The sequence below is a fragment of the Lichenostomus cassidix genome, chromosome 3 (genome assembly GCF_008360975.1).
Source record: "Lichenostomus cassidix isolate B80296 chromosome 3, HeHo_3.0, whole genome shotgun sequence".
NCBI classification, from domain to species: domain Eukaryota; kingdom Metazoa; phylum Chordata; class Aves; order Passeriformes; family Meliphagidae; genus Lichenostomus; species Lichenostomus cassidix.
Window position 1 is genome coordinate 82,306,818 of NC_139483.1, and position 15,335 is coordinate 82,322,152.

Below are 15,335 nucleotides of genomic sequence, written 5' to 3' on the forward strand. Positions count from 1 at the left end.
GATTTTTCAAAAAATACTTACCCTAAACTCAGCATGTAAGCCCTTTGTATGTCAGGAGTTTGTCCTAGACTTTAGAATGCTGTTGACACTTCATAGAAAATTTTAAAAGAGAACAAGCCCCTTCTATTTCAAGAGCTCTCATGTATCCTAGTGCCTGTGCCCACCATCTGTGTCACTGAACTGGATACCAGAAACATATAAAAATAGAGTTCTGGCTTTATGCCTGTTGGCTATTTCCCAAATTAAATCAATGCTCTGTACTGAAATCATATTCTCTATAGCTGATTATTTGTATGATGGTGTCACCTAGAGGCTCCATCTCCAGTCATAGCTCCCTTGTGGTAGGCAGAGAATAAGAATAGGCATACCCTGTACAAAGTTTATTTAAACAGCAAAAAGAGGGTGTGGATGAAAGGCATGTAAGAGTAATTATGGTGGATCAGTTGGTACTTTGCAAATCTTGCATTTACAAGGAACCTGTTACAATGTCACAAGAAGAAAACAGTGTTTCTAGAGAAAGTATTCCCAAACAGATGAAATCCTTAAATACAACAAATGCAGTCATCTCAACAACATCCTTGTTGATAATAAAAGATAGAAGATAAAAACCATAAATATAGAGGGAGAGATACAATGTCCTATAGGGTTTTCTATGAAATATGCAGTGGTCTTTAACTACACTAGGAAATGCATACTGAAGAAACTGCCAGAAAACAAACACCTTCAATTACTCCTTTTAAATATGCGTATGAATACTTTGAAAGCAAGCAAAATGGAGGCACAAAGCAGTCAAAGACATAACTTTGTTGAATGACTGGATGACCCAGGAATATTCAGTTCAATGTCATCTATTCTCATCTGATCCAAATCCTATCCAGGTAACACCAGGTGGCTGTTCTGCTGTCCCTGAGATGATCAGAGAATGATGATCAGAGATGTCCCTGAGAACTTGAGCAATCTCAGCTCAGTTCTTAGTAGGTGAATACTGAACAAGAAACATCATCCCAGATGCACACACTCTCTCATATACTCCTGTCCCCCTCCCCCTTCTTCAACACAAAGAACAGATTTAGCCTGGGTGAAAAACTCATCACCTCTTTAAAATCTAGAATTATGTATTGTATTCTGTTACCAAGTTCTTAACTACTGATAAATGAAAGACCACAAAGATAGCTGCACAATAAGGCAGCTATGTGAATTTATCATTATGTAAATACGGATGTTGACTCCTGCCAAAATTGCTCTAAAAGAACATTTTTAATAGAGAAGACCAAAGAATGATTACTTCATTTCACGGTGTTTTCAGCACTTCAGAACTTCATTCTCTCTTTACAAAAAAAGTATCTAGTTCTATGTCAAAAGCAGATTCTTTTCATGAAAGGTGAGAATAATAGCCGATTGTGACAGTTTGCTACAAGTTAGAATGTGGAAGATGCTGGTTCAGTTTTCAAGTCTGTCCACACTCCTCCCTATAGGTCAAAAGCACTTGCACCAAAGAAGCCTCTGGGATTTTTTTCTTGTATTCACACAAACTCTTCCACATACCTCTAACATTTAGGGTACTTCCATCTTTATGAGTACCAGTAAAAAAGTATCACCTGGCCAGCAAAAATTGACTTATGAATTGCTTCTTAGTTTAAGTACTACTATCTGTGCAAAGTAGTTTTTATTCTCTTTATACATTTACATCCCACACATTAATAAATTCATACAAATGGATAATTTAGTTTATTTAAAGTAAACTAAAAGCTGTATATATAAAGATGTATATGAGATGCCTCAATTGATTTACCTACCTTGTGCACACATTCAAAGTCAAATGGTTTTTATCATCTTTATCATCCTTTACATCAACATTCAAGTCAAAGGCTTCTTGCTTTCGGACAGATCTGAGGTTCTGATCGGTGTGTTTTGTGTTGTACATAACATTGAGCTGTGGATTGCAAGTACAGACATCAGGTGACACATAAAGCAAATCAGTATGGTTAAAACAGCATAATGCCAGAGGAGTGTTCACACAAGAAAACATGCAAGGACTCAAATCTGACAGTTGCACATGAGTTCCATAGGAATTCTCTGAAAGAAATTTCTTTTCTGAACACTTCATCATGCAGCAGAACCAATTAATTAGCAGGACACAATTGAGACAAACACGAGGGAGATCTTGGACAACCAACAATTTTCTCCCTAGCAGTTGTCTGCAAATTTATAATAAGTTACTTCCTGACAGTGTAAAAAAGCATGAATAAAACTGGTTTAAAAGAGACAAGCTGTATATAAAAGCAGAGCAAGAGCAAATACATAGCGTATGTACAGAATATGTCTTCATTCTTCATGTCACTGTATTCATACACTCAAACCAGATGAGGAATAGCATGTTACTCCAAACTCAGAACACCACAGCTTTCTTGCAGTTAAATAGTTTCATCATTTGGTTTATCGCACAAAAACAAAACTACAGATTTTGTCTACCTAAAGGACAGAGTTCTGACCATTTCTGCTGAGCCAACTACCAAGCTCTGCTAAGCAAGACAAGGAAGGAAATATGACAGGATGTCCAGTAAAGGACATTCACATTAATATAAAATGAGCTTATTTATTGTGCAGAGTTTGAAGAGTTTCCAACTCTTCTAGTGCAGACATGCATGAGAAGTTTTAAACAGTGGTAGAAGAGTGGCAAACACAGAAATCCTTAAAAGAGATCTCTGTATCCTGTACAACTACCAATGCAAACAATCAAAGCAGAAAAACTGACGCTGGGATTGAGCAACCAATGAGTACTCTCATGTTACCAGCTATGACAGAATATTATGCAGTAAAAAAACAAGCTGTACTGCCTATGAAATTGAACTCATGAGGTAAAAAAACAGCTGGATTATTACCTGCAATGTTTCTTTAAAAATACCTTAGTTCCAGAATAGAGCATGACCAGTGTGTCAGCAATTTTTAAAACAGTATTAGAGGTCTGGAAAACTCCGCATATCAAGTAAGCTCAGCATCTGTACCAGAAAACCCAGTCAAAATTATAATAAAGAATCAAATTAGTGCTCCAATGAGCAAATGTAAAACACTGGAGAATAGGGTCCTGCTATAAACTCACCAGCAAACTGAAGCAAATGAGAAAAGGTGGGTAACAGAGCTCTGTCCAGTATAAGCTACCTGGATGTTACACTTGCATGTAACTGGTTAGGAAGATTACTAGCCAAAGGTATTGAAAGAATGGAAGCTGCCAGGGAATAGAGGGTGGGAAGAAATGTTCATATATGAAAAGAAATGGTTAAATAAATGGCAATTCAGCCATAAATAGTTAAGTTGGAAGAAGGACATAGTAAAAGTGTACAAAATGACAACTTTCAGGAAAAAGATGAACAAGGAAGCACTTTTTCATGTAATGAAAGTTTAAATTGTGAAATTCCTTCCCACAAGATACTAAAGATACTAAACTGTACAAGTAAATAAGGGCAAAATAAACGACTTCCTGAACCAGAATTTTCTAAGCCCACAGCAGCTATGTCCAGCTGAAGGTTTTGAATACTTGATAAGAGGGGGAAGACAGTCAGGTAATATATTACATGTATTTATCTTATACTCTCTCCTGAACTTATGCCCCTGGCCGTTGTGGAAAAGAGCACACTGGGCTGGACTGAACTTTGTTCTGACTCAGTACAGTTCTTATGCCTTCTCTTCTTATGCCTCCTCTTCAAATCCAAGAACTAGGGGGACGAATTGAAGAGGAGAAAAGAGATAGTGCTTCTTCATGTTATACATCATTAGCTGCAGAACTACTTGATGCAAGAAGGTGTGGTTTTAAATGTTTAGAAATATTTTTAAAGTTACACACCTACAGAAGAAAAACAAAATCTATCAAGAAAATATCTACCAAGCCAGAGAGAGCACACACAGAGAAATTACCTGTGCATTGGGAAGGCCCTGTGTTGCAAATTGGTGAAAGGCAAAAGGGTATACTAGTGAGATATCATTTCATGCTTGCTATTGCTGACAACTCTCAGAGTGTAGCTATCCAGCCATCTCCTTATCCACTGAGTGGTCCATCTGTCAAATATATGTTTAGAAACAAGGATGTGCAGGACAGTGCTAACTGTTTTACACAAGTCCAAGCAGAAAATGGCTGTTGCTCTTCCCTCATGTGCCAATGCTGCAACCTTGTCATAGAAGACATAAAAATTTGTCAGGCACAGTCGGCCCTTAGTGAAGCCGTGTTAGCTGTCACCAATCACCTCCCTATTTTCTATGTGCCTTAGCATAGTTTCCAGGGGGATCTACTCCATGATCTTGCCAGGCACCAATGTAAAACTGACTGGCCTGTAATTTTGTGAGTCTTACTTTTTTTCCCTGCTTTAAAAATGGGTCTTATATTTCCCCTTTTCCAGTCAGTGGGAACTCCACCAGATTGTTTTGACAAGAATCGTTATCTGTTCCGCCAGTGATCCAGATTAAACACAAAGCATGGTGTGGGGGTTCTTCTTTGATTTCGGTAGAAAAATAAGCAGAAAATAGCTAAAACAACTCCCAACATGCATTTTGTTTGGCTAAAGAAAAAGGAATGAAGAGTGCTTCTGGAGAATCAGTATCCTTCTACAATGGTTTCTGGCAGGAAATGGAAAATCGTCAGTCCAAATTTAAAGGTATGATGGGCTTGTCCAAGTTTAAGTTAGCAAGTCAATTATAAGCTAGCAGGTCTGTGCAAACAGAGGAGTCTTTAATTTCTGATTATTGCTTTTGCTGCCATGTCTCTCACTTCTTGATACAAAAATTATGCTCTTTCTTACAATCTCTACACATAATTCCCACTGCCCTGCCAAACACTGCTGAATTTAGCATGCTGTGTGAGTGCAAAGCCAATTCTGTACAGGCACTCAGGAAGACCATGGTGCAACTGTGAAGATTTATCATGTACAACTGCTCCACAGGAGAAGGCAGCACGAAGGATGAAACCAATCTAGAAAGCCTGCCAGTTAAAGGCACACAAAAAGTTTGGTGAACACAAGCTGGCGGGGCCTCAACAATCTGTCACCATAGAAACAAAGTTGTTTTAACTTTTGCCAGAAAAAGCTAGTGAATGGGAATTCACTGCCAAGGCAGGATGTTCTGGAACCACATACTGAACAGGTCAATCAGCTAGTATTTTCATGCAATAAGTTACTGCTGTTACAGTCTGACTTTCTTTTCCCTAATTCACATGACAATGAAGGAAAATGTTTTCACAACACAGAGTTTAATTAAAGCTGCCTTCTGTTTACACACCTACTTTGGGGACTGAAGGCTATTATACAGAAACTCAAATTAAATTAACAAAATGAGCAACTGCATTTCTTAACTTTCAAAAGCTAAAGGCAGAACTGGTCCAGTCTTGTGAATACTGCAACCAGTTCTGGTGAGAGGCCCAAGGAAAGAAAACTAAAAGTTAGTGTTGAGCATAAGAGAGGTGCTTATAATAGTAGCTGACACGATCAACTGCACTATGCTCCTAAAAATATGGCACATTTATAATGCCCTAATCAATGCCTCTCCCTTTTCTTCTTCAACTAGCAGCACAAATTAGCTTGACTGAGGATGTGAATTCAGTGAAATAATCTCAACTTTTTCTGTCCCTTTTTGAATACTTAACATCCACTCAAATTTTAATGGAGAAATATCTGTGCATTTCATCATGTACCTATTTCAGTACCATCACACTTAATAACATTTAGTCCCTTGCCTAAGTCTAGTAAAAATATACTTAGTGGAAAAAACAGTCAGTGCTTCCAGTAATGAGTAACAGGAGATTATGAAGTTTTTCCTCACTCATCTCTATACATGATCAGGAGATCAAGGAGATCGTGTTCACCCATCCACTTTGCCCATACCCACCCTTGTGTGAGCCTGCCCACCCTCCCCTTGTTGCTAGTTATGGATTTCAGTGGCATTCTCCTTCCTTCCAAGAAGGCATGGGCCATGCCAATTATTTTAGTCATGTGTCAAGACCAGTTCACAGTAGTTCTACACAGCAGAGAGGTGTTTCTTTCAAGACTTTCAGCAGGCCACCTAGGGAATATTGCTTCTTTGACTCCTTTCTCTAGAGAGTGTCTTTCATAATACCCTAACCCATCCTCTCCCCACTTGCAGAGTCAGTGTCTTAGGTCATCCATGGTATATAGTCACATAATGGAGAGAAGAGCTAGGAAATTTTGTTGACAGCAGGACCACAAAGCTGTAAGTAAATGTCTGCCTTTGCAATCTTAATATCCAAAATAAATACATTTTATGAGATCCTGAAGGGTCAGGAGTGAATGCACTGCCAACTTGCACACATAGACAGTGAGATTTCACCAAAAAAGAAAATGTTTTTTTCCTAAGAATCCATTCTGTTGGAAGAGCAGATGTTTCCATTAATGGATTTAATCTTGTGGTTTGTGATATCTAAATGAATTACTGTTTTGACATGCTACATTTGGCCAGAAAGTCAAATCCCAGAACAGTGCTTCTTACCACTGTACTCTGGCAGGCTCAAGACAATGAAACCCAGCTGAAGAAATGTGATTGTAATGTCATATGCTATCTGATTTATTAAATCTGATCCTGACCTAGCTTGTGTCTGAGAAAAATAGAAATCTCATTCAAATGTCATCAGTGCTCTTTCTTTCAGAATATCAGGCCTGCCAAAGGAAGCAGAAGGAAAGAACTGATCTCAGCAAAGACAAGGTTTTGGAGGAACTACTCCAGGGTGTAAAGTGCAATATTTTGAATCAAGTCACAGCATCTCTGACTCAAAGCTTCAGGAAAAGAGGTAACAGCACAGTGACCTAAATTAACTATGGTAATCTGTTCTTGGTTCCTGAACAGAAGGTCTTTGTGAGCACATTTCCACATCCACGCAACAAACCAGGTACTTAAGCCATGGCACTATACACCCCCAGTGAGTGCTCCCACCACAGTCAACTGGCTATTCTGGGTGAAAAACTTCTGTCCAGTCTTCATCAGACATGCTGGTTTGAATGTGAAATTTTCCTGTAGGAAATAGCATAATTGGAACCAATGTGTTTTCACAAAAGACATTAATTTCAACAAATCAGTGTCTTCCAGCAAGAAACAATTTGCTGAAAAGTTTTTGATCAGCTTGCCTGACAAATTAGCTGATTTAATATCAGGGAGTATTTCTCAACAATGACTAAGGTTAAGTAGTCTTCACTGTTCTGGAGCCCCATTTTGTCACATTCCACATACACACACACACAAAAACCACAGATGTGTGAATGCAGTCCTGCTGAGATGTTCATTCCTATCTTGGCCGGCAAGCCTGAATCTAAATTATCCTCTGAAACTTTTGAACTTTGCTGTAAACTTCGTTTGTACTTCTGGGAATTAATAAACATGGGTTGTGATTTATGGCATTGTGTGTTTTGCAAACTGGTGGTGAATGAATGAGGGGTATCTCCAGCTGCTGTTCACTGCCAATAGGCAGCTGTGAAGACTTCTTTAAAAAGGTCTTTTATTCCAAAGCATATTTACTAACCATCACCAGGCTTTTTTTGTTTCCCAGATGCATAAGAACACTAAAGTAAAGGTCAGACTAGATAGAACTTGAGACAGAATCTGACCTGGCATAAAACTTGGAGACAATTAAAGGTGGCCTTAGTACAGTTTTCTCAAGTATGCCTAGGAGTCCAGTAGGAACTCTGTCTGGTTTTGTGACACAGTCAGCAAGTGTAAGTTTGTATTTCCGACGAAATAAGTCTCTCACTCTCAGAGATTAGTATTTCTGCATTATTTGTAGCTTTTCAAAGGTTGTCTCTTTCCCCTGTTTGGTTGCAACCAATTATCATGGAGAGGGCACCAGGGAAGTGAGATCCCCTGCTGGCCATATCAAGGTAGATCCAACACTTTTCTTCTGATATGGTATTTCTCCTTCCACTCTGCCATGCCTACACTTTTGGTTAATGCTAAGCATCTATTACTCTCTGTAGTTTGCAGGATCCCTTGACTTTGTTTCTCATGCTGTTTCAGAACTCAGTAAAAACTGCTGGTGGAACCTGGCTATAATAATCTTTCATTTTTTTGTTTTTGTTGCATTCCACTTCAATAAAAGGAAAATAACTCCTATAACTAACAGTGCAATTTTGTTCTGTACTGATCTGTGCCTTATTATGGTTTACCGCAGGTTCTCAATGAGACATTTCTGCCTCATTCCACAAGCCTGTTTTACTCTGAACTTTGTGCCCGCCAGTGTGCCACTGCAGTCCTTCATCTTGCCAAACAGACATTGCATTCCTGCAGGAGGACAGGGCTGCTTTGATACAGCTCTGGCCCATGGAAGTGCCCCAAAACTGTCAGCCATCCAGCAGTACATAAAAGGCCAGGCCATTGGTCAAAAACAATCACATGGGTATGTCCTTATCTCATTCACAGCATTCCTCAATTAGTGAAGTGCTTTGCTACTGATTTAAGACATTTCGGAAGACTCTTCCTATTAACATGTTTTATAAAGCTTCAAAACCATACCTTCCTTCCAGAAAGCATATCTTTAGCAATCTACCTGATTGCCTGCATTGCCTACCTGAAAGACAGCAAATCCCATTCCCTCCGCTGACACTGTAATTGTCATTGGTTGTGCAGGGGCAATCTGAAAGAAAGATGATTAAACCAGTTTAAGGCAATTAAACCAGATTAAAAGGCATCAAAGTACTTTCAGTCAACAGACTTTATAAAAGTATTCCTCATTTTTTATAGTACCTCCTTGGTCTGAAGCAGAAAACGGTTTTGATTATCAATGGAGAATGCTTCTGGCTTTTCCAAAGAAGGTGCTGTCACTGTTATATCCATTTTTGTTTTGCTTCCAGCAGTGAGAGCTGCGAATAGACTCAAGGCCTGTAGAGCCACCACTGTGTCCTGTTGAGAGAAACAAACCCCTCAGGATTAAAAAGAAGAAGCTAGTGCAGCACATAGGCCGTGCTTTGGGGAGCTCATAATTCCTGCATTCACCCATTTGTTGATTATGCTGGAGTCTTCATGCAGCCATCTCCACATCTCTGGATCCCCCTGGCATGGTAGTCCCAGCACAGAAGAGAGATAGTAACACAAGACAGGAAGTTAGCTACTGTGGAAATGGAAAATTAGGTGGGAGCCAGCTAAGAAGTTTCCTCTTGTACAAGGTACCTGGAACACGTGACAAGATGAAAGACACAACAGTCAGAATTACACACCACACCAACCTTGGAGAAAAAGACACAGAGGAAAGTAATGATACTGCTACTTTCTAGATTTATTTAGTGACTATGCATTAAATATTCAGTACTGTACAGGAGTTATTCAGGGTGCCTTGATCACTGACGCAAAAGCTACAAATCTGAAAAATTATTAACATTTATTTTAAAAACAGCTAAAATGAATTTTTATCAAACACTCAGCAACAATTTCAGAGTTTTGGCCCAGTTTACACTAAGTATTTGATCCAAAGGTTTTGTGCAACTGCTTAACTACTGCAGAATATTCCTACAAACATCATATCATATCATCATACATGTGTCTAAAATCCTTTTCTTTCATCTATGTGTATGATTGTAGGCTTAGGTTTTGAATACAAGAGGTAGTTTTAGAACATTTGGTCCAGGACAGTTTGGTGAGTGAGGATTTTAACATCCACTATTTTCTGGGAAGAAATATAGTAATCAAATATATGTTGCTAATCTCAGGGATTTTTACTGTTCCTACAGTTCATTTTGCACATATTTTTTAACAGTCAGAGTGAAGAAATTGGCCTTTCAGGCTTGGCATACAGATACTTTATTTATTAGTAAGCCACTTCTAGTAACAAAATTCTAACGTAACAGGAGTTCATTCACCACAACATGGTGACGGTGCCATACCTTAAGGGGCCAGCAAGTTCTGACCATTCACTCTAAATTGTAAAAAAACCACTCACTTTCCCATGTCACATCCTTGTATGAGATGACCTGCTTCACTGATTTCTTAAAATCCAGAAAGATAACTGATTAGCAACTGCAAATTCATAGTAAGCTGCATCTCGTATACAGACCGTAGTGAATTACTGTACCCTAACTTATAAAGTATCATGCATGCTACTGATTACTTTCCTCCTTATTGTTCAACAATATAGAAAGTTTCTTACGTAAGAAACTCATGGAAGGAAACACTCCAAACACTATTTTTTTAAGCAATCTTAGAAGTTAACAAAAAACTATAGAGTAATTTCTACAAATTAAAAAAGGCATCTAGCAAGGCACTGGAGTAATTTTGAAATCAAAACTGTTTAGACTATGGAAGAACAAAAGGATTAAATTAATTTCTTAATTTCACCCTCAAGGGTAAACGGTAGGTTGTTAGATTTTCAAACTTTCAAAAAGGTTTCTGGAGAATAGAGGAAACCTTTTAAAATTCATTTGGTGCTTCAATCAACCTCTCTAAATAATAAGCAAGAATTAACACATTAGGAAAGCACTAATACCTCAGGGGAACCAAGCTGGTTATTAAATTGCTTTTTACTTAGAACTCATTTCTCCCAGATTAGTATCAACCAACATCTGAAAATAATGAAGGATAGCCTGTACACCTTGGTACCAAGCAGCATGATGAAATGCGACATTTTACTGTGACCAGCATATGTTATTAATTTTAAAGCTAGTTTAAACAAAAGCAACCCAAAGTACTGTCTAATTTTTTTGGATGCCAGCACAGCTTACAATATGTGGCTTCAGTAACATGAAAACCTCCTGGAGATAGTGAAGATCTTCCAAATTTCATGGCCCACCAAAAATCTATGCAGTAACGAGGACAAAGTACATTATTAAGACCAACTGCCAACAGAGGCATTATGTTAGGCAGTTTTTCTAAAACCTACTCCCCTTAGTTAGAGGCTAAGTTAATAGCCTTTCAGGAGTTTAAACACCTGCACATGGTAAGAATAAAAAGAGATTTCTCTCCCTGGAAAGAAAGTAAGCATAGATATTCATCATACTTATTTGGAAAATATGTTTAATTACTTTTCCATGGGCATCACTATTTCTTTGTAATTTCTTTTGTTATTAATACATTATATAAAGAAGTTCTGCCTCTAATTCTCTTTTTTTATAGACTTGCTAAAAATAATAAAACTGGCAGTCCAGGTGTAAGATGCAAATTCGTATGTAACCAATGCTGTTACAGCAAAACAAAACTCAGTAATTAATATGTAAAAAAATGGCCCTTTTTAAATATACACTTTGTTTAGAAAGTATAGCAAAATCCCTTAAGACAAGATATTACCTGTGTAGATGAAAATCCCCCAAGGTGATTTCTTTGATGACTTAACCACTTCATAATAGGGATCCCCTCAGCTAACCTGTCTTGATGGAAGTGGGAGAGCAGAGCGTATGCTGCAAGTTCAATATCAATGGACCGTGGCTGCCATGAGTCAGACATTTCAGAAGCAGGTGTTACCCAGAAACGAAATTCTCCTGTAAAAAGAACAAATAATAACCTCAGATGCACAGACTGAAGTCTTTGGATTTCTGGGAAAGTCTTACGGCAAACCTCTTCATTAATGCTTACCCGCGGGATCTAATAAGGATCAATGAAATTGTGTTAATATTTAGGAGTATGTTCCATAAAGGACTGACTTAAGCACTCCCTCAGCTGTGGCTAAATCTAGATACAAAAAAGATGGAGTCAAAATAGTCACTCCATTGATTTCAGTGAACTTTACATTGATCACCATCATTGATTACCTTGTCAGCCTGAAGGGCTCACATAAAGGAGCCCTTGTGAAAAGGCTACTTTGTGGTTTCACTGCTCCTTTCTCTTCAGGGCTAGAGAAGACACCTCAGGCAGCACTGCTGCTCACTAGACAAAATCTTGAGTGAAGCCTTCCCAAAAAAATTACTTCTCTTCCCAGAAGTGATTGTCCAAAAGGCCTAACTAAGTAAACACAGAGGGACACTCAAGACGCCCTGTTACTAGGCTACAACATGAATTCCTTTGGATTTTTCAAGAAGACAGTTACTATTTTGAGCCAAAAACTTCCATTTCTTATACTCCATATGGTCTTCTCTTCCCCCAAATTAGGAAAAAGAATTCAGCTGCACTGAACTTGAAAGAGGTTAAACATACTGAGATGATAGGTCCCCAGAGAAAGTGCAACAGACCTCTGTATTGCCCTACAGAAAATCCAACACTTCACCTCTTCATTCCAATGCTCATTGCCCCCCAATACCCTCCTGATCTCTCCAAAATACATTGGAATAGTTAACTTCATCCATCTATCTCTCTTTAACCAGACTGATTATACAAGTGTGCATAATAAAACAGGAAAACTGACAGGGCATGTTCTTCAACAGCATCACAGTACTCCTATCAGGAACATGGTAACTGAGACTGAAAGCTCAAGGTTTGCTGTGAATTGTCATTCACTTCTGGACATTTCTCATTAAGGCTGTCTTGGAACTTCTTAGCTTATTCTCTACATCATGCTCAAAATAGATTTGAATTCTGAATATACAGCTGTAGATATATGATGATAGGCATTTTTAAATTTGACAAAAATCCATGTATATAACTGTGTGATATAGCTGTGCAGTACCTTGGCTCTCAGCTCTCTGGTTCAGCATATTCAGTGCTTCCTTTGCTTTTGTACTTTTTGCCCAGGACAATGCATATGTCACAAGTGCCAAAGTGTAATTATCTGAAATGCCTTCTCCTAATTTATCTTCTAGAAAATTTGTAGCAGTCTTGATTGCATAAGCATGCTGGAAATGAAGAGCATATTAAAGAATTTACACTGAATAAAATATGTATTGGAATAGAATAATGTAAAAGGAAAATTTTTACAGAACCAGAGAAATTACTAACCCCAAACAACCACCAAGAAATACTGAAAAACCTCTTTCAGAGTCACAGACATGAACCTCAAAGGCAAGCCTTTTGATCTGGCACTGTCTTTTAATAAGTCATTTCAATTAAATCAGTTGGAATAACTTAATATCTCTAAGACAAGTTCCTTCCATAAATGTCTTTGCAAGTTCTTGGACTAAAGTAATGACAATATTCTTGCTAAAAACAACTGCCTTTAGACTTTGCAAATATAAAATTGAAGGGCTTAACACAATTTTACATTGTTTGGGATACACAAAGAATGGTTAACAAAATGAGGTCAAATTTTGTCTCTGTTCAAATATTTTTCTACATCTTTAAACTACCAAGTGTTTGTCAGGTACTATGATAATTTATGAAGCATTCCTGTAACTATGAATTACATGTATTAATTCTAATACCTGTTTATCTGGGAACCCTAGGAGGGATGATACGATGTAAGCTGTGAGAGTGATTGGATTATTGGTGCCTCCTTGAAGATCACTGTGTAACACTTTCCCAGGCTCCTGGAACTCTCCATTTAATTTCTGATGGCGGACAATCCATTTAGCTGTATCCATGAGTACCTCTTCATCAATATCTATGAACTGACGAGCTTGAAGGAAACATCTCAATACAAAAGCTGATAACCTTGGGGAAAAGGTTTATCAAATATGTCAAAATTAGCCATGCATTACAGTTTCCTCTGTTTCAGATGATGTAAGAGTACTGTAAAGCATAAGGTGTTCTACACACACCTCCTAAGTAAAGTAAAATGCATGCCTCACCCAGATAAGCAAGTAGAATAAACTTAATCCACCAAAACACGAAGATATGTCCTTGTTCTAGAAGATCACCCCTTCTGCAGCTGCTATGTTTCAAAAATAAACAAAGAGTATAGACTCCAAATCTGCCAGCACATGTATATCTTTATTCAAATGTTGTTCTCCTGCCTTCTGCTGCTAGACAAAAGTTATGGTTTACAAAGTAATGCAGTTAGGAGTGTGATATTAATTACCGCCCTATTCCTGTAATGATACCCTCGAAACAACCTTTGTTGTTTTATTATTAATAACCCCAAGTTATCCCTCCACTTCCTTCTTTCCAAATGTGCATTCACATAACTTGTCACTGCACTATTTAAGTACTAGATTTGGCAGTACAGGTAAATCATCTTCCTGTCCATCAGTACTGAGTCAAAGGCAAATCCTGCTGATGTCAATGAAAGATGCCCACTGACTCCAGCAGGAATGTATCAGTCAGTGGCACAGTAAGTGGGATGGTTCTATTTAAAGTCAGAAGCATGTACTGAAATACTTAAGTACATCTAAACTGAACAAGGGTTAGCCGAACAAAGTGCTGGAACCTGTCTCTGTTATCTACCTGTCTTCTACAATATTCTACCTGTATTCCAAACTTTTCCTGGAGTGAAAAACTCAGCACTGAAAAGACTTTCAGCTGTGTTTATAGTTTCATTAAAAGGAAGTGTGAGAGAGGCAAGTACAACAAACTTTTACTACCAGTAACTCTGTTCGCCCCCTACAAAATATCTCAGTCTTCAGCCTCCAGTACAGAGATAACTGAAAGTCTGATTGAAGCAGTGATAATCACATAACCCTAAATGGTTTCAGTCAACTGCAAGAATAATTAATTCAATTGTTATTCTTCATTCCTTTGAGTAAAGCAACAAAAAAACTTTCAGACCAAACTATTTCCCTGATTAAAACAATTCATCTTTTTTTTGCCAGATTAAAAAGCCTCACTGTAATAATGGCTTTGACAACATGTTACCCAGCAAGAAAGACCTCAGAGTTGGTCTAAACACCTAATGAAAACCAGGCACAAGGCTAATACAGCTGGAAATTTTTACCAGCATCACAAAAACTTTTCAGATGCAGGGAAAATATCTAAAATACCAAAATTCCACAATGATTCCAGCAGAACTACTTACCATGTGCTCCCAGAGGGATCTTCATTTCCAAAGGCACTAAAGGAGCCATCATCCCTCTGGAAAAGCAACTCTCTTTGGTAGCCTGAAGTGGAAAAGTAGAGACAGGTATTGAACACTTTCCTCTCATGTGGGTTCCAGCACAAACTGGAACTGAAACTGCTGATGCGAAGCAAGCCACTTTCTAAGAAGCAAGGCATTTTCTAAGGCTGAGAAGGGCAGAATTTAAGCTTGTACTTCTTAAAAAAACTCTCAAATATGCAGGAACATACAAAACCATGTAGATGATGAAGTGGGCAGCAACAGCACAAAGGATCCATCTACCAAAGCAGAACTGGAAACTCCTGCTGCTGCTGATCAGCCATCTAAACAGTGCAGAGATGTGCTCCCACACACTCGGGGGTTCCAGGAGCAGAACAGTGAGAGCACAGCAGGGACTCAGCTATAGTTCAGTGCTGCATCACTTTGGGGATCTTGTGCACCTACAGAAGTGCTCTATCTTTACAGTAGAAGGAAGGACAAGAAAAACTGTTTTCCAACTGGAAGA

At 38.3% G+C, this 15,335-nt stretch overlaps 1 protein-coding gene across 1 annotated transcript in view; it reads right to left on the reverse strand.

Annotated features, from left to right (window-relative positions):
- The window catches only part of CD109 (CD109 molecule), a 75,683-nt gene that overhangs the window by 13,595 nt on the left and 46,753 nt on the right, over positions 1 to 15,335 (reverse strand). The window contains exons 24-30 of the mRNA XM_085056490.1: positions 14,792 to 14,873; positions 13,263 to 13,491; positions 12,572 to 12,737; positions 11,260 to 11,450; positions 8,731 to 8,886; positions 8,555 to 8,620; positions 1,797 to 1,933 (exon numbers count right to left, since the gene is read on the reverse strand). Coding sequence (XP_084912616.1) covers positions 1,797 to 1,933; positions 8,555 to 8,620; positions 8,731 to 8,886; positions 11,260 to 11,450; positions 12,572 to 12,737; positions 13,263 to 13,491; positions 14,792 to 14,873 — 1,027 coding nt within the window. The remainder of the gene's footprint in view (positions 1 to 1,796; positions 1,934 to 8,554; positions 8,621 to 8,730; positions 8,887 to 11,259; positions 11,451 to 12,571; positions 12,738 to 13,262; positions 13,492 to 14,791; positions 14,874 to 15,335) is intronic.